Consider the following 22,420-nt stretch of genomic DNA (forward strand, 5'->3'; position numbering starts at 1 on the left):
CCAAATCACATATGGCTCAATGCAGCGCAGCATTGCATACAGAGTTGTGGGTGGTGCGTGCACATGTTCACGGTCAAAATAATATCTGATATCCTTAAACACGGTGTGTTGCCATGCGCGGATAGTGAATTTGTTTATTTTGAAAACAAGTTTTTTTTGCGGATGTTAACAAAATTTTAGCGTGGCCTCCAGGGTGTATTTGTGTGAGTTATGATTGCACATCATGTACATGGCATGCAGTACAAGCCCATTCGTGTGTTTTTTTTACGTTCATCGTTGCTGTGCCCATGCTTCTTCTTTATAAGATGAAGTACAGTTGTGCTTTAAATGTCATGAAAAGTAACGTGACATATACTAGTCCTTTGGATTTCCTGCCAAAAAGGTTTGCGTACAGAAATGCATTTTCTTGGCAAATGTAATGGGGTAATTTAGTAATGAGCTCAATTCAATAGCTGGTTTGAGAAAAATCATACAGTGCACGAATTATGCTAGAGCCTAGTATGTGTGTATGTTGAACTTCTTTCGCACCGTACGTAGCCAACCATGCACATCGAAGGTGCGGGGGAAGGACAACTAAACAAAGCTATAAAAGTGTCGTGGTGGTTTGCACAACTCGCAGGCCCTTTTTAGAACAAGTCTGGTTCACCCTGTCATGCAGTCAGACGCAGGAGTTTGAACTCTGTTCCATGCGACTGGGTCTGCGTGCACACAAGGGCATGTGTCTGCTTTGTAATCAGCCCCTGCAGCAATGGGATATGAACGCTAAATGGGGGGGAGAAAAAAAATCCAGTTTTGGCCTGAAAACATCTGTAGCGATTACTCCTTTGGAACATGAACACATAGTTCTTGAATTCCTAAAATAGATTCTTAATTCGGAAAGCAGTGTGGGTGTCACTGCTATATATGTAAGGATGGAGTTTTTTATAACTCAATGTTGGATGTGGTCCCTTATTTATCACTAACTCAAAATCAAGTCAGTGTCTCCCTGTTTCAGTCAGACATGTGGTGGTACCCATTCCTGTTGGTAGCCCTTGGCGGTTAGTGGAAATTCCACGTTCCTGTGACATGGAATTTCAATTAATTACTAATTATATATTTAAACCTTTTTGGAATCAAATATCTGCTAAGAATGTGGCTCTTCGAAGTTCCTGAAGACCGTTTGTCGACAATGAACATTCCCACAATGCAACTTTAGACGAATTCTAACTTTTTTTGCCACATGCCACTTTCCTGCTGTGCATGCGAACATTTCTTCACTTGCCTCGAATACCTTTTCCTCATCCCTAGAGCGAGGGTGGACTAACTCCCACCATAGGAATGTGGAATTGTCACTGCTGCCTTACTGTCACCAATGAACGTGAGCACAGTCCATTACACGTTTTAGCAGAGATGGTGACTTGATTTTGACCTTTTTATAACCGTGGGGTTTTGTGTGCAGTTGTCAGCCATGGAGCTGAGGTCGTCCAACTGCCTCCATGAGATAACCTCTTCACCTTGCGTAGTGGCCTGGGCCTTGAACCCCACTGTCTGTGTTATGTTCGATCATTACCCTCACGTAGGCTTAATCCCCCCCCCCCCCTGCCAAGCGACCCGAACTCCTACATCGTCTATATTTCGTTCCACTCTAATTTCCCGAAAGAATCTGTGGCTTAGAACGTTGAAGCTGCCAATGCTGAGGCAGCGTTTTAAAGTGTGTGGTTTATCAGAGAGGCTTTTGCAAGTGTCGAGGTGAGTGGCTGACATAAACACCTGGCCAGACGCTTACAGAAGTACTGTAATTTTATTCACCATATGCTACAGTGCGGGATTGTGTTTTGGAATACATAGTCCTTCACAGCTTGGCCATTTATCAGTATAGAGTGGAGCTGTCATTTGAAAGGAGCCTTATAATATTACCTGTTGGAGAAATGGAAAGTTTCAGTGGTAGTTTGGCCATGAGGTGAATAAATCAAATTCAAAATGTGCGTTGAAATGAAAAACAGATCAGTTTAATGTCAAACTCTCATGTTTCTTTCAGTCTAAAAAATGAAATTTCAATGATCTGTTATTTTATTTCACATCACATTTTTTTTATCATCTTCACGGTATATATATCATTTGCATTCAGAACGATGCAGCAGTTGTGCTGTGGGATTCTAATCGATTTGCGTGACCGACGATTCGTGGCAGCACGTACGAGTAGGATGCCAACGGGATGAGCGATTACATTGACCGATGGCATCTTAGTTGGAGCATCTTACACGCGGCTGCATTGGGCCACTGCCTCTCATGCTGTGCCAAGCAGACTTTGTTAACACGACCTCGCACAAGTGGCGCGCTCTGCCTTTTCTCTCCGCTGCTTGTACCGAGGCTACTGCAAGAGCTGTTGAGATGTGCCACAGTAATGCTCACTGTGAAGCCGGTACCAGGGGTAGTACGGATAAAGTTTTCAAAATCATTGAGATCCAGGAGGCGTCCACCTCCCTTTGCTCAATTAGTTTGTTTAGTGCCAAGTATTTTACATTCAGATGTCAATAACATGAACGTATTCTTGGTTCTTTCGGTAAAGTCACGTAGAAGGGAAACCATTTTTTTTATTATTTTATTGTTTCCCTTCTACGTGACTTTACCGAAAGAACCAAGAATATGAATCCCTGCAGTCACGAAAGCTTTAAATCAAAACATGAACGTACCTTGCACAGATGTGTTAATTTGAAAATGTATAACATGTTCCTTGGCGACACTTACACGGGGCTACGTTATTGTTGTCTGCCTGTAACTTCCCAGTTGCTGCTAACCAGGAGCAACCTTTGGGATCTCCGAATTCTCTAATGTCATCTTGTTGTTGCTATCTTCTCTGCTGTCTTCCTCTGCTTCTCTTCTCCGGAGTTATTTTTGTCTCTCGCCTATAATAATAATGCAATTTAGAACGCGCGCAAATTTGCGGACGTAACGGCCGCATCTTACCCTTCCACTTATTCTGAACATTCGTCTTTCCACGGACTACATGTAATTGCCAAACGCAAAGAGTCTCTCTGCTTAAGCAAGCACCGTTGTGACGCTTCTGAACATTTCAGGGTCTTGAGTCGGCGGTGGGAATTCCACATTTCTATTGCAGGGGCCATTCTAAGCAGGACAACCACTCTTGATTTCCCACCAAGTGCCACCACCGGCTTATCGACCGTAAAAAAAAAGTTTATTGAAAGTCAAGTGCTCCAATCATAGTACGAACAAATGTATTGAGTCCTATTTCATTTTGCACATTGTTGCCCGTTACAACGTTGAACGAGGTTAATTCCCGAAAATTGTATATTTTTTCGTGCAGGCATTTTCTTCCAGAAGATGTGGTCATGGTTAAAGTATAGACAGAAGTCGTAAGCTATTGTTTTCCAATGTTTTTTAGACGGAGGCGGGAAGGCATATTTGCAGTTTTTTTTTGCCACGTTTGTAACCATTAACTTGCAAATAACAGTTTTGAAGAAGGCATAAAATGTAAGGATAGCAGAAAAAACTAAAAGCATAAATCCCTCATGGTGTTTATTGACAACTTTATGGCATCGTTAGAAAGCACTGTAAAAAATGCCATCATAAAACGGAAGATGGATTCCAGTGTTTACGTGAGAAAACATGCGCTCCTTTGGTTGCATTATTTGCACAAATAAAACATCAACTATTACATTTCGTCACAATGTGCATTACGTTCATGGGATCCTTTATCGGCAATAAATACTGTGAGTTGTCTTAATAGTTGCTCTGTTACCACGGGTACCATTAAAACATGTTTCTTCATTTTAACCACTCTGCTCTGTATGGTGTGCCATGTGAATATATATCAGTGGTAGGCTACGTACAGCGTGAAAGAAGTTCAACATACTGTACCTAAATGCATTTTGAATACTTGTTGGGACCATCCATTCCTTAGTGTGTTATGATTTCGAGTGCGTAAACAAAAATACCTGAGTGAAAAAAGCAGGGAAGTGGAAATTATACGCTCTATATATATCCTCAGTTAAAACGGCAGTCAAAATGCCACATCAACCCAGTGTCATGCTTGTACTGTCAACGCAGTTTCTCTGCTAATTATGTAATCCAATAACTGCCTTTTCCATATTCCTATGGTGCGGGTGAGTCTTTGCATGTCGACGCCCTGTCGCCTTAATCTACAATGTAGGTGTTCGTATCCAATGTAATCCATATCTAGGCCCGTGTATTTTTTTTTTACCAACGCTTGTCAAACCCTCCACCACCTGACAAAATCGCCGCTGTCAGCTTCCCTTCAAAGTGGCGGTGCTCGTTGTATTTAGCCTGAAGTGATGAATTGGCCGAGTCAACACCCGAATGGGATTTGAACTCAATATTCTGATTGCAAGCTGCACGTTCTGCCGCTGTGCCCCGTGGCCGAGGCCATTATAATACAGTGCATTATTTCTATACCACCGTCCAGTGCCAAGTCCCGTATGGAACTCGCAGGGGATTGAGGTGTCGAGGATTTGTGAAAAGGTACATCCAAAGAAGGCGTGTACATCTAAAGAAACTGAAAGGTCATTCCGCAATCATAAAGCACGAAACCGCTCTAAGCATGGCCACATGTTGCACTGTGCTTGAGAAGTAAGCGAATCTTGGTTTGAAGCTTTCGTGACTGCAGGAATCCATACTCTCTGGCTCTTTCGGTAAAGTCACGTGGGTAGTTAAAAAATAATAGATCACGACGTTACGATCGCCGCACAAGCAATCGACGATACGGGACTTTACCGAGAGAACCAAAGAGTTAGTGAGCCAGTCAAAATGTAATGTGTGCCAGGTTAGGAAATCTACCGTGTGTGAGACGGTCGTATTTATGAATGTGTGTAGAATTATGACAGTTACGCGGCGCACACCCACACACACACCCAGTGCACCACCCACACCGCACTGGGTGCGGGTGGATAATTGGCCAACGTGGACTCGTGACAGTTGGATATGCGATGTTGTTCTGTGCGTGTCAGTGGATATATATTTCGTAGCTCTTGACATATTAAGACGCCTCTGCGGTGAAACTGTAGAGTAGTTGGGTGCAGATAACCCCTTTGGCCAAACTGCCTCGCGTCAATCGTTGGGCATGCAGATGGTTTGACGAGACGACTGCAGCAGCAGCAGTCGAGTTTGTAGAGGTCTGCAGCAGCTTTGCACAATGGCAACAATCTCATTAGTCGCTGGCAGACGCAGCGCTTTTATTAAAGCAATTTGAATGCACATCGTATCCTTGTGTCAAAGGCGGCTTCTGAGCATTTTTGGAATTCACAACAACAACAGAGCTGGTGCAGAACTTGCGTACAGCGTGAAATGCCAACTCCCATGTCCTCTGGTTTTTATTAGGCACTCGGGGAAACTAACACGAACCCCAAATGTCTCTGTAATGTGCTCACGCACATTTGTACACCCACCAGATGTTAAAGACACACCCCAAACTTTTTATTCAAGATGCAGGAAAAAATGCGAGTCTTCTAATCTGAATGTGGCAGGTGGGACTGGATCGCAACACCGTAGATTTATACAAGTGACACTTTATATCTAACAATGGCATGATGTCGCACCCCGCAACCCCCTCGCCCAAGTAAATTCCATGCAAAGACGTTACTATTAAATATATATTTTTTCATTTAAAAAAAAGAAATCCAATAGAATTTAATTTCTGTGCTCTTTGGCCGGAGGCGTTGGGCCTTGCCTGGGCGGGTTTGATGCCACCGTGACTGTCCCAGCGATCACAGCCAGGGAATCCGATGTTTCATTTTCAATCCTGCTCAGACTCGCACCAGCGATTCATTAGCTTCTCAAACTAAACTTTAAGCACGGGCACAATTGTACGTGCACGATTTCTGTATTCACTGCATATTATTTGCCCTGTGTAGTTTCACACCACTGTAGATGGGGTTTTTTTTTGCAGCAATGATGCAGTAACAAAAGCCACAGTTTTTTTTTTAGTAGTCGTGATGTTGCGATAGAAAACAGGCAATTGTAATGTTGCACTTGCATCCAAGTTGAACATGATCAGTTCAAGTACTGCTCTTTTCTTTCCTGATGTTCAATTGCAGTGAAATTGAGTGAAATTTGCACGCTTATGATAATAGTCCACTTCTGTCAGGGTCACACACTAGGGGAGGTCCTCCTTTCAAATTGTGTTCTGTGGTCAACTTAACCCATCTGCTCTTGTAAATTACAAAAGTGAGTAAGTAGCACTTTATGGGAAGCCAACTATAGTCGGTCATCTTGTGGAGAGACTGGTCTCAACTACTGGAATGAGGAATTTCCACCAGTGGCACAATGGAGATGAACACAGCTTTACATTTGCTTGAACTTGAGACACTGACTGCACAGTTGCCCCTTTGTGTGTTAAGTACAGGACGGTACTTTGCTCCAAATTTAGCTTTTTTTCTGCAGTTACTAAATATATTCAGTAGATGGCACATGGAACGCTTCCACTGTAAAATAATTGTTGCAGTTCAATGGAAACACTGTTCAAAAAATATAATAATTCAGAGCGAACAAGTGGTGCATTTATGTGAAGCAGTAAAGTTCAGATGCTCGAATGAAGAGGCACATTGTTCGGTAATTTTCTTTATATTTATTGACAAATAATTCATTTCAAATGTGGCAGGCTTTGGTTACAAATGATCATTGATCTGGCATTTTGAAATGCCAGATGAACTATTGAAGGAAAATACAACTCTTAATTCTGGGCAATCTGAGATAATATAATCGTTCTATTGGAACAGTGTATTATGTCTTCTTTGGTTCTTTCGGTAAAGTCACGTAGAATGTATTGAGACCTAGGACTTCGAGCATAAGACAAGGTTACAGTGTTTTGTGTTGTTGTCAAGCTTTGACTATAGCCTTGGGCAGAGGTGGTGTGCTGAAATGAATAGAATCTTCTGGATCAGTAGTCTTCACGAGAAAAAAAGTAAGAATATAAATAATGTTTTGAAGGTAAAACTCAACCTGCTGAATGTGTCTCGTGGAAGGCGTGCACTCGTGTAAATACCTTCAACTTGTTTTGAGGTTCATATTTCGGATGTAAACACTATCCAGCAGGGTCTTTCAATGCAGCATAGTTCGATACGAACTCCGTAACTTATTTTAACTGCTGCTCTATTACATCGCTCATACTACGATATTTCCACTTAGTCAAAATGGCCAGAGGACTTTGGTGCCAGAGAAACTACAATATTGTTCTGATGATTTCCATGAGATTAGCTTTGAGGCTGTGCGAGTTTAATTACAACCATGTTGAGTTTTTTTTTTCAAGGGATGTGGCGCTGATCCTCGGAGCCGCGCGGCGAGTTTCTCCAGACGTGCACTTTTAGAGATTTGCCGCCCACAACCAAAATAGCCATCGGGACTCACCTAACCTTTTCAGTATAAAATATATATATGATTGGGATGCGTCAGCGTTGTATACAGAGCTTGGATAATGATACACGTTTGGGTGACTGACTTTGGGGCACCGCGGTTTATACCTCTCACCTGTTATGCATGAGGTCGTGGGTTCGATCCCTACCCTGACGCCTGTATATTGGAGATGGCATGTTCTCTCTATGAACGTGTGGAATTTTCTCCGGGTCCTCCTCCAGTTTTTCCCCTTTTAGAGTCAACGTGTGTTTAGATTATTTGGCTGCTGTACATATCCACATGATGAGCCATTTTTTTTATCTATCATTTGTGGCCAGGTCGCTTTTGAAAACGGGCTAATAGCTCGGTGAGCTTTACCTGGTAAAATAAAATAGTTGTTAAATGTCATCTCTCTCTCTCCCCCTATCTCTCGCCTTGTTCATTTCTAGTTGGTCGAGGGCCGGGCGCCTGGATAGAGTGAGGGAGCCAGACGGACCCAGCAGAGACGGCTGGGCTGCTCCGGCTGGAGGTGCCCGGTGGGGCCGGGGCACCCACTCCAGTGGCAGGCCTGAGCGTGCCAACCTTGAGGTAAGCCCGTCGTCACCAGCGATCTTCAATTGAGCATCTGCATTTGCTTCTTGAGCAATGCCACACATCTCTATTGTTTACGCTGCACTGATAATAGTAATACATAACACAATGGTTACATCATTGCATTACGCGTGTAGGAGGCTCCAGTCAATGTTTGAATATATTTTTGTGCGAGCGGTTATCTCCTGATGGATGGGGCATTGTGTATATATAGTCGTCAAAATGTCTTCTTGCTTAGTCAATCTTTTGGCGGTGTTCCTTTGCATTTGTGGTCCAATGCCAGTGGCTGAAATTCCTCCTGTTGCAGGGGCCAAGTGTAAATCTCCGCATAGGACAGCCGCAAATGATGTTCCGTAAAACTCTGTATGATGCGATTAACTCGGGAGAAGTTCTGCACCGAATCGATCTTCCCATTAATTTGCTCCTCAGAGGCTGTGACCCCCCCCACCCCCCGCCATCGCAAAAGTCAAATTTTCACCCTTGTCCTTAGCGACCTCGCTGGCAAAGAGCGCCGCCGCATTACCCATTCGAGCGGAGGAGGGCACTTGGCATTTTTAGACTGGCTGATGGCACGACAATGGCTGACGTTGTTCTACAGGAGTCGGAGGGCTCTGTGCGTTTGCGGCGTGAGCGGGCTGCGTCTGCGGGGCTTCTGGACCTGCCTGGGGTCGGCGCAAGCTCCGGGGCGTGGCCAGACACGCACACGGCAGCGTCGCGTCTCCAAGATTCTACGCAGAGGCCCTTAGGTATTCGCAATATCTCTTATTGTCGGATCTTTTTTCTCCCATATTTCCCATTGATCGCGACAGTGCTATGAGCACATGTTGCGTAATGTATGCCACAGCGACCGATGATGCATGCTCACCCGGAAGTGTGTTTTTTTTTTTTTAAATGAGTTTGCGTTGTATTGAAACATGCCGTCTTTCAGAAACGTACTTCAAAGGCTTTTATGTTATCGGTCTGTAGTTGTTCTTTTAACCTTTTTCCCCGACATCGATGCAATAAAGTTTGTGAATTGTGCACGAGAGCTCGACAGGAAACTTCAAAGAATTTGGGGCACGAATACTAACAAGGACTTAAATAAGAGAGGCTTTTGTGTTGTAACAAATAATGCGAGTGCCTTTGCTGAACGGGGAAAAAAGCGAGATTATGAGATTAACCAATGTTGATGCGTTGAAAACTATAAAGCGACGTGCTTGGCTGTTACCTCGCGAGCAAAACGCCTGGCGCGCTCTTCCTTTCCAATTAAGGGAACGGCTTACCGAAGGGGATAATTACATTTCACACTGTGAGCCAACCAATTACATTCTCAAGATGACGGGCCGTGCCACCGACCTGACCCCTCCGCCCCCCCCCCCGTGCGTCTGTTGCCCCCCGGCAGCGGCGACCAAGAAAGGGGCGCCCCCTCCCAAGTTCCTGGCGAAGCGCGACGGCTCCGAGCCCTACGCCACGGCCGCCACCTCGGCAGGAGACGGCGCGGGCAAGCGGAGTCCCGAGGCCAGAGCCACGGAGCACGGCGAGCGTCGCCGAGGGGTCCCCGGGGAAGCCTCTGCAGAGGTACCGCCTTGAGCTCCTCCTCCAGCTGCACTGTGGGCCCTCGGGGAGGGGTGGGGGCGGGGCGGGGAACGGTGTACCTGGGATAGAATGGTTGGACTTGCGAATTACAATGGTGCGTCTGTAAAGGATGAAGCCTGTTTAAGGTTCAGCGCTGCGGGTTGGCCCAGGCAACAACTGCAACAATTGTACAATTCTGGTTGTTGCTCTGCACGGACTGGCGTCGGTGTAAAGTAGGAGGAGGAGTTGATGCACTCGGGTTACGGGTGACGTGATGGTAAACAAGCCCGGACCTGTTGGTGGCAGCTTGGCCGTTAGGTCTTGCGCTAAGGTTAAGAGAGATAAAGGGACGGATGAAAAGTCTAAATGTCTGCCTGCTATTTTAAGCGTTGGGGTGACTCTCATCTCTACTCGCACCTCTTGAGCCCCACTGAGGGGGGGCGGTGGGGGGGGGGGATTTCTACAACCTCATTGTGGGAGCCGTGCTCTCCTTAGGGCAGCCGTCTTGACCTTCCACACAGACAGTGGCGCTCAGTTTATTGTCCTCAGGGACACGAAGGACTGTGTTGTGTGCCTGCCGCCCCCCACCAACTCAGATTTTTACTCGGGGGGGGCCTTTTTATCGCGAAGTCGGGTGGTCTGCTAGAGCGCCGCTTGGCCAGATGTGTGGGCAGATGGCCTTTAAAGACACGGGAGGCCATTGAGGGACACGCATCTCCATTGCATTGCCAATCTTGGCGAAGTGCATGGGAAATTACAGGCGAAATGAAATCGTACGCAATGCAAACAATAGAAATGCACAAACTTCAAAAGTTAATTAATTGATTAAATCAATACTTCGCAAAAAAAAACGGTAACTTCGATTGGTTTTATAGTTTGATTGAAATTAAATTCTACTTGTTCTCTTGAGGTGTGACTGTCATCACAGTTATAATTTTACAATGTTTTGCCGTCACATATGGCCCAATCGAATGTGCTTGATTCGTCTTCAGCTAAGTCGGCTAGATCCAAGGTATTGGACGGGAGACTGCCTGGGAATACCAAGTGTTGTCGACTTGGCCTGTACAGTGTCCAGTAAATGGTTTTAGCGGAACGGTAGATTATTTAATCTATCTGTGCGGAGCTTTGAATGTTTTTTCCCCCTCGTCTCATCTGGGGTTTTTCTCCAGGTGTTGTTTTCCTCCCGTCCCTGAAGGGAATGGCTGCATTTCCTCAATGCAAAAACCCCCTCTGAAAAAAAAACGTTTCAATGAGGCTTTTGTTAGGCAAATAAAAGGCCGTTGTTATTTGCTACTGCTACAACAACAGTTGACACAAACGACGGTTGATGTCGCCCCGTTGTACAGAGCAGCTCTCGGTGACCATGCTCAATGGTACAGTTAAGAAAAATAACGAAGCATAGGAATACGCAGCCAGCGCTTTTAATCAGTTCATCCGTGTGTCAATATTTGCAAATGTAGCCCCGTGTGTTTCATTGTGTGCGCGTTGGACCACTCTCCCTCTATCTGTGCTGGCAAAGTCCAAAACATCGCCCGTGCGTGAACGATGAGGTTATCCTCCTCCTCCTCCGCTTGGTACAGTGGGAATTGCTGAAGCAAATAGAAAGTGTAACGTTCGCTGCCGTTTCTCACTTGTGTGTGTAACCCATCACTTGGGCGGAGGTTCTTATTCCGGCTCTTAGTTGCTTGTCTCCATGGGCATCCACCAGCCGGTCGGCAAAGTTAGTGCCTCTTTATGAAAACGCGAGCAGTCCTCGTCACGGTAATAATCCATATTCTTAGCTCTTTCGGTAAAGTCAACGTGACTTTACCGAAAGAGCTAAGAATATGAATTACTGCAGTCACGAAAGCTTTAAATCAAAACGGTAATAATCGTTATAAAATTTAGGCCGCTTTATGAATCCGCTGCTGGATGAAGGCCTAATTCCACACCACGTTTCTATCGGGAGCTTGTCCAACTATACTTCCCCACTTTGGTCAGTGTGGGTTGTTGGAAGTGGTGGGGAGCGGGGGGTGTGGCAGTACCTCCCAAGATAATTCGAAACAATTTTATTTCTCTAGAGAAGCCTCGCCGAGTCCCAAGGCTCTTTCCTTTGACATGTTTGGACGATTGCATCTTGTAATTCAGCAGACTCGGCAATATAGATTGTCAACCCCCAACTGACATTTCATCTCGCGACTCTTTCGATTTGTGAGTTCCTTTAAAAGTACGGCGGTAATTGGCCGAGTGTTTAAACGCTCTCCGTTAGGCATTTATTCGTGGCTATTAAGCAACAAAAAAACAGAAGTCAACCGTAGGCGATTCACGTCGTGACATTCGATTGTTCAATCCGCCCAGCCCGGCGTGAGCAGCGGCGAGCCCGTGGCACCGCCACCTGCCACGCTGGAGGCGATGCCGGGCAACTTCCCTCCCCCCCCTTCGTCTCCGCCACTGCCGCCGCGCCCATCCCTGGCGCCCGCCATCTCCTCATCGTCTTCTCCTCCGGCTCCCTCGCCGTCCCTCCTGCTGCCCCCCCAGCAGCTGACGGACAGGCCCCCCACAGCCATGGACACGTCCGCTACTCCCAGGTGCGTACGAAAGGGCATCGCAGTCCGCTGCCCCACCCTTTGTTAAGGGATGCAGAAAACTTCCTGGTTTAGCCGGGGATGCTGATGGCTCGTCCTGGTTTTTTCTGAAATGTCGGTAAAAATCAGGATGGTCATCCCCCCCCCTCCCCCTGGTTTAATGTTTTTTTAACTCATGAGAGTAAGTAGTCGGCAGGGTTGGCAGAGGATTAGCTTGGCTGGATCAAGCTAAATATTATTATGGAATGTAAATGTATTTGCCCGTGTAAATATTGACTAATTGTGTATTACGTATTCATCAGATGCTTTTCCACTGTTCTCTTAGGATTGAAAGCTTCATGGACAACAACAAGGCTGTGAAGATGGTCCCAGTGATGATCGTCAGATCCGAATCAAAAGACATCAGGAGCCACCAAACAGCTGCTGCCCCCGACAGCCTCGTGCCCACCACGAAGCCGGAGCCCCCTGTCGTGGAGCTGCACCTGACGTCCGCGCAGAACAGTGCCGACGTAGAGAGGAGCGCCGCGGAGACCAACCCGGAGCGCGCTTCCACGGCAAACCAAGAGGCGGAGGAAGAGCTCGGCAAACCGGAGAAGATAGGCGAGAGCTCGGTGTCGGCGTTTGTGAGTTTCCAGCCGTCCAGGAGTCAGCAGCAGCAGCAGGAGAAGGTGGTGGACAAGGAGGAGGAACAGAGGCAACAGGAGGACGAGGACCGCAAGACTGAGCAGCTCGCCAAGGAGATCGTCGGCAAAGACCGCTCGCTCGCAGACGTGCTGGCGCCTGGCGTTCGGACGGCGCGTGAGCTCATGGAGGGCATCTTCCCGCAAAGTGACCCGGCGCTTGGGGAGGCCCTGCAGGCTCGCCGCAAGTCCCAGCCGCGGGGGGCGGGCGCCGCAAAGGCCGCCGGCGACGGGGCAGAGAGGTGGGCGTCCGCGACGTCGCGCTGCGTGGCGCAGATCCCGCCGATTTGGCTCGTCAACTGATTTGTTTACTTTCTTCTTGGAATATTAAGATTCGTAGTCTGCGTCTGTTATGAGCGTTACTTACTGTCAGCGATGCAGATCTGAAAGCGGCAAGTGTAAGCCTAAACGACTAAGTCGTGTTGAGGTGTGAAAGACAAGAGGAGGATAATGAGCGAGTTTAACGAAATGGAATGAAGAAGGCAAAGGGGGACGGGCGGGGGTCTGTGCCGCTATGCGGCAAGAAAACGCAGTTTCCATGGTGAGATCAAAAGCACTGGCAATAGCATTTGTAGGTTGACGCACAGTTGGAAAAATGTGCAATACAATTAGTCAATTAATAATATGTGCAGGAACCTGTCAAGTCGGTGTTGAAATGATTGCTCATTTGACTTCCTGCGCCTGAAAAGGAGAGGGCCTTTTGGAGGAAATTCTAGGAAACGTGAACTGCAAGGTTTATTTGTATGATACCTGGGGGTGGGTGTTTGTCTGTGTGCGTGTGAGAGATTGTGGATACTTTTAAATGTTTGTTTTCGTGCTGTGCTGCGATCCCAGCGAAACTGTCGCGTTCCCCGATCTGTAAAGGCAGCGGGAATTGGCGTACGATCTCGAGCTGCTCAATGAACGTCGGCGCACAGTAGATCAAATGTGTCCGTGAATTAATAGGTGCTCACCAACGGGGGGATATCATTGTCAATCTGAACACAAGTATTTCAACATGTATTTAAATGCATTTGCTCATGTTATTTTGTGACGAGTGGTTTACTTTTTGGTTATGCAGTGTAATTTAACTTGTAATTGAGTACATGTTGTCTTTTTAAACTATATAGATGTACAGTATATGATTGAGTTGTTCTCTAGATAGACTTTGTCTCAGTCAAACGTTTGTGTCATTTCCACAGTCCCCATGCGTGATGAGCACTGCCCAAAACTCGTTTAGACAGGGAGGTCACTTGACTTCTTAACTTTGATGCATTGTCCACTGGTAGTAAAGTTAGACTTGTTTTTTTCACATTATTTATAGACAAAGACCCCCCCCCCCACCCCGTGTAGCCTTAACATACTTTTGGGACTAGTGCTGTTAGCGAGCACCTATGAAGTCCGGCACAGCACACGAAGGGAGTGGGTGGCCAGCACCACACCTGGCCGCCTTTGTGTCCCAAGTGGCGACGTTTCCGCACTGTACCAGGCACTCATTTGAGGCTGAGTCGACCTAGGGGAGGCCCAGAACCGGTTCAAATATTCACCACTGATATTGGGCGCGAGCGGGAATAGATCTCGCGTCGCTGGGTTTGGGAGCGCACCGCGCTAACTGCTGTGCCGCCATCCCGTCTTGCGGTATATGTACACCGCATGACTGACACAGCATGGGTAGGCTTTCATCTTGCAGTGGATTAAAATAAAGTATTTTGTATTATATGTAGTATATACTATATATCGTATATACCATAATTCACTCGTCCCAGCGAATACATTTCTAGGATTGATTCTTTCCCGACGAATTTGTTAATCTCATTTGTATCGTTGCTCATTGGTACACATTTGGTTCAGTACATCAGCCTATAAATGTAACCGTGGCATCTTATTTCAACCGTTGCACGCGAAGGAGAGAGGAAGCGGTCTCCCCCACGGCGCTGCCACCGTGCCCGGCCTACTACAGTGTGTCCGCACCCAAAGCCGAGCTGCTCATGAAGATGAAGGACCTGGTACCCTCGGTGGACGACGACGCGGACGAGGAAATCGACCCGGACCTCACGGAGAAGAAGGTACGACACTCGCTCAGAAGGCAGAGCCCGTGGGGAGGGGGTGGAGCGTACACCGCTCATCCCGTGGTTGGTAAATCGCGTGGATTTAGTACCGAGATTCCTCTTAACTTTCCGGAATGAAAGGTGGACAGGAGATGGAAATGCAGTGGGTGCGTTTGTGTGTTATGGCCTGCGTTGGGTATTTTTTTGGGTGCTGCCGTTTCCTCCCACATTCAGAGTATTTGGCTGCTATAAATGTCCACGTGATAAGCCACTTCGTTGAGCTATCATTTGTGGCCAGGTCGCTTCTGAAAAAGGGCTACGTGGCTCACTGGGTGAAAAAAAAAAGTTTATAGTTTATTCAGATCAGGAGTCAGTGGAATTGCTCAAGTGGAAAAGTACAGGACTATATGGAGATATAGCTGATTTAGCTTTCCTAGATACGTAAATGATTATTCTCGTTGTGGTACATGAACAGTGTCCATCACAGAAATGTTGTTTATCCAAAACAAGGTATTACGAGTTAATATTTTTCAGATCGGGTGAAGAAAAGGTAGAACGTTGTTCTCACTTTGGCAAATTTAGTTTGTATTATGTTCAGATGAAGGCAATGTTTTATATGGATGTAAGGGACAAAGTGAGACCATTAAAAATGCTAACACCTTTGTCATTTCCTTATAACAGAACACATTGTGGGCTCGCCTTTTGTGGTTTGAAGAGGCACCCGTTTTTTTTTTCCACAGCAGAAGCCGAACCGTGCCGCTAACGTTCCAGATTCAATTCAGATGTCTTCAGAACTCGGCATATCGCAGTTTGTTTCTGGCCCTGTGTGGCAAATAGCTGCTGAGGACCCTGGTGCCGACTCGGCTCAGATGTGCCAGTGGAATTGGCGTCGAGGTGCCACCCCGATTCTCGGTGCGCGTGCGCTCTCACTTACACGCGCACTCACAAGCGCGGGCTGCTGCCACCTCCGCGTGCGGGCAGGCGGAGCTGATCGCCAGCATCGGGCGGAAGCTGCGCACGCTGCGCGAGGCACGCGAGCTCCTGCTGGAGGACGTGCGCGACAACGAGGAGCTGGGCCGCGAGGTCGAGGGTTCCGCCGAGGCCTCGTGCAAGCCCAACGAGCTCGACAAGTTCCGCATGTTCGTCGGCGACCTCGACAAGGTGGTGAGCCTGCTGCTGTCGCTGGCAGGCAGGCTGGCGCGCGTCGACAACGCCATCAACAGCCTGGGCACCGACGCCACCGCCGAGGAAAGGGTAAGCGTGGCTCTCGTCGTTGTCGTTAGCGGTGGCCGCGGGCCGCCTGGTGCCGCCCGCTCTTAGAGTGGCGTTCTTCGTTGCAAGGCCCGCGGGCCCCTGGTGGCCTTTAGTTCGGCCCCTGACGTGCGGCTCCCAACAACACACAACGTGTGAAAACACCCTCCATCATCATTGTGCTGTGAAACCCCAATGGTTTTCAAATGTGTCGCGGCCCTCACACTGGTGTCTTATCATTGAAAGTGGAACCCCCTCTGAAAATGAGTGAAGGACACTGCACTAGACGGTGGTGTTGCAGCACTTCCCTCCGCTGGTCTCTGCCCTCTGCTGGTCTCGCCGCTTTGTCGATCTGCCCGCCTCCGTCCATTCGCTTGACATCATCTGTCCATAGCCACCTTGCTCTACTTGGGACCGTGCATTGAGACAGCTAGCAGATTGCGGAGGAGGCTTCCACAAATCGATGTTTCCGTCTGCATTTGCAATGAACATCGTGCCGTGAGATAACACTTTGGGGTGTGCCCGTTGTTTACATGACTTATGCAGAAGGCCTTTGGAGGTTTTAGATTCTTCAAGATCATAGAATACTACAATCTAGGGTGCTATGATGGTGTTCCCGATCATAAGTCCGTTTTTTCATGAAAGATTTAGAAAATGTGTGGACAGCGTAGAACACGCAGCCGAGGTGTGTAGCTAGAAGGACGGGTTGTTGTTGTTTCCCTTTTCATTTGTGCGCGTCAATGGGTGGAGTAGAACCACACACAATGTTTTTGGTGGAGGGATAGTGGGGCGGGGGAAGGTGGTGGGCGTGACATCGAATGAAACCCCTCTTCTCTGTGTCCCTCTATTCCCCCCCTGTCCCACCCACCCACCGACCCACCCACCCACCCACCGACCCACCCACCCACCCACCCCTCGGCAGCAATCGCTGGTGCAGAAGCGCAAGCTGCTGTGTAGCCAGCACGAGGACGCGCGCGAGCTCAAGGAGAACCTGGACCGGCGGGAGCGCGCGGTCGACGTGATCCTCGCGCAGCACCTGAGCGCCGAGCAGCTGCAGGACTACCGCCACTTCGTCAAGATGAAGTCGGCGCTGATCATCGAGCGGCGAGAGCTCGACGACAAAATCAAGCTGGGCGAGGAGCAGCTCCGCTGCCTGCGGGAGAGCATGCCGCCCGAATGCCGCGCCGCCGCCACCGACTGAGATGCCAACTGAGACCGGGGAGCCAGCAGCTACCGGGGGATGGGGGGCTCGTGCACCACCCACAGTCCGTTAGAGTGTAGGGTTCCGCCTTTGCGTTGCTTTGATTGCTCGGAGTCTGCAAAGTGCCCGAAGGGGGGGGCGGTGGCGGTGGTGCTCGGCTCCATCGCCGGTCACCGAGCCCGTGCTGGAGTTTACACCTTCCCATCGTGGCGGTCCGCTGTGCCTGCGGTACGGCTACGGTTGACATCCCACAATGTGGAGGCTTTTAATGTTACAGACCATCCTGAGAGATGATGAGGAGCCCCCCGGCTGGGTTAGGAATCTGGCCCAGTTGATGGTGAATCAAGCGCGTGCGATGACCGCAGAGCCACCCATGATGAATTTGATTGTTTTACACGCACGCCTCACATTTTTTTTCTTTTCTCATTTGTTAAGCCCACTCTGTGGGAGGGGAATTCAACGGTGGTTGACGTGGGAAGCCTGGTCTCCACCAGAAGGAAGCGGAATTTTCACCGCTCGCTCGGAGAGGTCGGATCGAGCGAGCGAGCTCCGCCACCCTGCGCTCGTTTAGCCGGGAGACGATGGACTTCCTCACTTTCTTCGTGGCCCATTTTTGTTTCCTTGAAATTTATTTATGTAGCATTATTCTCGTTAGCAGTTTTAATTTATTATTTTTGAGTTACAAACAAACCACTTTGATTAGAATTCACATTTTTACCATTATCGTTTTTATTGTATTACAAAGCATTATTTTACGGGATTTTTTTTTTAATATGCATAAAAAATACACTTTGTGACATCGGTTTCCACGTAATGCGTTTGTGCAAAAAACTCCTGGGCCTCGAGTTACAGCCTCAGTCGGTGCTTATACAAGTTTCGAATGCACTCTGCGAAAGACGAATAAGCGATGGCAGCCCTGAGCCCCTGGTGGAAATTCCATCTGGTCCGGTTGACTGAACATTATCGCGAGCATAATCTTTGTGTGTGTTTTGTGTTTTTCTGCAATGTGGATGTGCACCGTCCCATCGGTGATTACAACCCCCACAATATTTTGGCCTCAAGATGGTCTGGGCATAAGTGGCGAGGATGGGGGATGCTTCTAGAATAAGTCACCGCGGCGCTCTAGCATTCCAGCGCGGGGATATTGCGTGTTTAAGAAAGAATGCTTTGAAACGCATGTTCTCGCGGTGTAGAAAACGCTCGAACTGTTCAGCCCACTTGATATTGGCTGCAAATTTCGTTTCATCGCTCAAGGCCTGCTCTGCTTGTAAAAAGGGGTGCGGACGGAGGAAGTGGTTTCTCCGATTTAGCCATCACAAAATCTTCTCTTGAAGCGCGCACCAAATGAGCGGAGAACATCTGCGTGGCGCATCCTTGCAAAGCATGAGCAGCAACCGTTGACGTGAAAAAAGACTTCCACGCTAAACTTTAGAAGCGGACAAAGGAACTTTCCTGACGGAAAAAAAAAACCAGAAGCAACAAAACAAACTGCAAAAGTGGATTCGTACGAGGAAAGTTAGCCGGAGACGTTCTCGTGCAAACTGAAGGTGCCAGTGGGTGCTTGGCAGATGTAAAGTTAATTATGCAAAGAAATTTGCCACTTTTATGAAAGTGTTAAGGTAAAACTTTGTGTACTAAACGAAGGTACATTCTCTGTGCGGCAGCGGCGGTGGCAGTGGTGGTGGCGGCAGCGGCGCACGGTGTGTGGTGCGCGTGTAGGAACACTTGGGCCGCCACACCGTGCGCGGTGTGTCGCTGTGGTGCCCCAGCGGTGGTGTCGCGGTGTCGTGGCGTGCCAGCCGTTGGGAGGAGCGCGCCGCCTGGCAAAGAGGACTCGCGGAAGAGAAAGGATGAGAATTGTACAATGGCAATAAACGTGATGTCGTAGAACTTCATTAGCACACTATTAAAAAAAAATATTAAAAAAGGAGAGATCGAATTGTATAATTATACTGTAGTGCCTTCAACTGTTGCACATGCGTATTTATAGCTGTTATACGTGGCTTCTGTACTGAAACTTTTACTTATTTCACTCTTTTATTTGATTTCATTTTCCGCAAGCGTGCCATGTAGGCTTGTGGCTGTGCATAGCATTAGCACGATAGATGACATCGATATAAGTATCCAATTGATCAATAACTCGATAATTCCGTTGACAGCATGCGTTTTAATGTTAGAGTTCATGATGTGTTATTATCTTTCTGGCCGTTAACCCAAGGCTGTGGTGTTAGGAACCAAAACGTATGGGTATGTGGAAATTTCTGTGCTTTTTTGGAGTTGCATAAAGGATTTATTTTACTTTGCGAGTACCAGTGGGAAAGTGTTGGAGGCAATATTATGGAGGCAGTGCCGTCTGATTATCGTGTTTTATTGCCTTCTAACATCAAGTGTTAACCACTTGTGGTTGTGAAGATTAAATCACACGTTATGGACCCAGCCATTTGCAGGCGGTGTAACAGGGTACAGACAACACTGCATTCCCTAATAGGGTGGCCAACGCAGCAGTGCAAGGTATTGTCACAGCAGTTAGATGGGAATATGCTGTTTTGTTTAAAAGAAAAAAAACACGAGAACATCAGGAGTCCTCAACATATAAATATACATAAAGGTATATGTTTGGTCAATTTAAATTGATTTAATTTAAATGCCTTTTCCTCATTACACAAACTTAGTAAATTAATATACAGACCACGCGTGGAATTATTATTGGTGATGCCCTGTGTTTTAAACACAGGATGCTATGTTTATCTCTTAGTCTGTATTAAAGATCTAAATGCATATAACTAGAAAACTTTCATACCACTGCTGCATCCCCTATGGTCACATTCTTTCACTTTTCATGAGTGCCAATGTGAGTATCAAGGCACTGTTATAGGCATTATGATGTTCATAACTTGGGAATGTAACGTGCTATGGTGCCTCCTTTTGAGTAGTTTGATTGGGATGTCATAGGAAGGTCATTGATATTTTTGGTTCCATAGTAACGGAGGATCTGGATTTCTAACTCGCGAAATATGTCGTGTTTCGTTGTCGACCAGATTTGTGTGCACTCGCACGATGAAAGGAATTTGCGATATGAGAGCCGGATGGGCTATGATGGGAAGGTTTAATTTTAGGAGTAATCAAACACAACCGAGATTGCTTTGTTGACTCAATCGAAGATGAATTTTCTCGGCAACGTAAATACAATTGCAATGCAGTAGAACCTCATTATAATGACTGGAATTGCGAGGGGGGGGGGGCTTGAGTAATCGATACCCCCTCCTCCCCCCCCCATCACTTTACGATGAGTACTTTGGTTGTCTCTTGCGGTGAACATCTGCATGCGTGTATGGGTTAATGTAGGAACAAGTTGGCGGCATCCTTGCGCGCACTCCATGTTAATGTAGAGCCTACCTGAGTGCAACCACGTCCTTCGAAGCGTGCGCATCTCTGGCTCGGTGTGCCTCTTACAACCAAGGGGTCTCGATGTAGCGTTATTAAAATGGAGCTCTACTGCACTCTGATATCATTTGACGTAGGCGTACATCACGGTGTGAATAATTTATATGCAAACATGGGTCTGTCCGTGTGAACCCCCCTCGTACAGCATTTCATTACACGTGGCTGTATTTATTTGTTCAGCACATTGCCATGTATGCGTGTGATGTGTCACCGTCACTGCCACGAGCTTTTTTTTTTCTCAAGCTCGGCTGCATGTCTGGCTTTTGTTGCCGGGACCGTGAGCTCCGATGAAACGTCGAATGTTGTTCGTGCAAAACAGAAAACAATAATTATTCGAAAAATATTTAAACTTTTCCAAAAAAGAAGAGCTTAATAAATATTCCTGTTTGATAACATCACTTGGCGAAGGTGTGCGGTGTATGGAAATTGTTCGGTATAATTGAGCATTCACCAAAGTTGATGCGAGTACCGTTTCTGAAGTATCTTTGCAAGGAATGTAAAAAAATATATCACTCGTGTTTTGTTGATTGATAAAAAAAATGCTCAGTCTCTGGCAACGAAAAGCTTTTGACATTAAGCCCTCATATTTGCACACTTCACTGTGACGGGACTGAATAAGGAGTGTGTGTATACGTTCGTAGGTGTAAACATTCGCGCCACGCATCGTGAGCACGATGCCCCCCCCCGCCCCTATAAAACTCTGCGTGTGATGCCGACCGTGCAAAGATTGCAAGGTTATATATATATTAAAAAAGTGCACTCTTGAGTAACAAGCAGGAGTAAAGCTGCAACACTTTGATTTAATGTTGAGAATAAGTAACAAACAAAAAAATCTTGTTAGTCCTGCTTCAAATAATGCTGTGGGCATTTTACGTTTTTTGTTTTGTTTAAAAGTTACTTCTTCGTTGACGTTCAGGTGAACAGGTCGGCGGCGTGTAATTGTCTTAAGCCACCAATTGTCGAAACGTGTAATTCCCTGACAAAGTGATTACCTTTCACGAGCTGTCATGCCGGCCCTGCGCTTTTCTGAATCGTACCACAAACTCGTTGATGCGTTCGTGGTGTTTGGTTTATCACCATTTAGCATTTTGTTCAGTTTCCGGCGTAATCCGGGCGATGCATTCTGCTGTGTAACTGCGACGTTGAAACAGCCTCTCCAGAGCACGGCGATTGCCGCTCCTCCCACCGGCTTGCTCAGATGTTTTTTTTCCCCCCCTCCCTCCCTCACTCGTTTATTTTGTTCTGTAAATCTGTGTACATATTGTTTGAAACTGCCAAGCCAAGTTGTATTAATGTAAGTCTTTGCCTTCAAATGGTCTGGCTTCGTTTCATTCATTGAGTGCGCATCAGTTTCAGCTTCTTCTGCGTGAATGAAAATCCATGAATGTCAGCCCGAAACATTTTCTTTGCCTCGAATATTGTCTATGGCATGGGTGATTAAAAAAATAATAATTAACACATGAAACACGATAAAGATCCCTTGTACAGCCTGTACAGACTTTTTGAATAGGGGGCCATCCCTTTAGTCGGTGAGCAAAAATCTGTCAGAACTTGACCCCTCCCTGTACGCACGTGTACTTTTTACACCCCCCCCCCCGCATCCTATAGAACGGCCGATATTGAATCCACACAGAAACGATCAAGGATGAATAATATTAACGTGTTTCAGCAAACGGTCCACCGCCGGCTGGCATTAAAGAATTAATTTGCATACCTTGGCCACTTATTTTGCCGAGCTGCGTGATAGCTGCAGTCAGGGGTACC

The 22,420-nt window shown here is 47.1% G+C and overlaps 1 protein-coding gene across 7 annotated transcripts in view; it reads left to right on the forward strand.

Moving 5' to 3' along the window:
• SHROOM2 (shroom family member 2) overlaps positions 1-21,969 on the forward strand; it is a 263,864-nt gene extending 241,895 nt beyond the window's left edge. For all 7 annotated transcript variants that reach the window (XM_032956704.2, XM_032956705.2, XM_032956702.2 and 4 more), the window contains 8 exons: positions 7,794-7,932; positions 8,534-8,681; positions 9,317-9,492; positions 11,827-12,056; positions 12,379-12,975; positions 14,619-14,778; positions 15,742-16,014; positions 16,934-21,969. In XM_032956704.2, the coding sequence (XP_032812595.2) occupies positions 7,794-7,932; positions 8,534-8,681; positions 9,317-9,492; positions 11,827-12,056; positions 12,379-12,975; positions 14,619-14,778; positions 15,742-16,014; positions 16,934-17,212 (2,002 nt within the window). In that variant the 3' untranslated portion in view covers positions 17,213-21,969. The remainder of the gene's footprint in view (positions 1-7,793; positions 7,933-8,533; positions 8,682-9,316; positions 9,493-11,826; positions 12,057-12,378; positions 12,976-14,618; positions 14,779-15,741; positions 16,015-16,933) is intronic.
• The last annotated feature ends 451 nt before the right edge of the window (positions 21,970-22,420 follow it).

This window comes from Petromyzon marinus, chromosome 18 (assembly GCF_048934315.1).
Source record: "Petromyzon marinus isolate PM22_M1 ecotype Great Lakes invasive population chromosome 18, UKy_Petmar_22M1.pri1.0, whole genome shotgun sequence".
Lineage (NCBI taxonomy): Eukaryota > Metazoa > Chordata > Hyperoartia > Petromyzontiformes > Petromyzontidae > Petromyzon > Petromyzon marinus.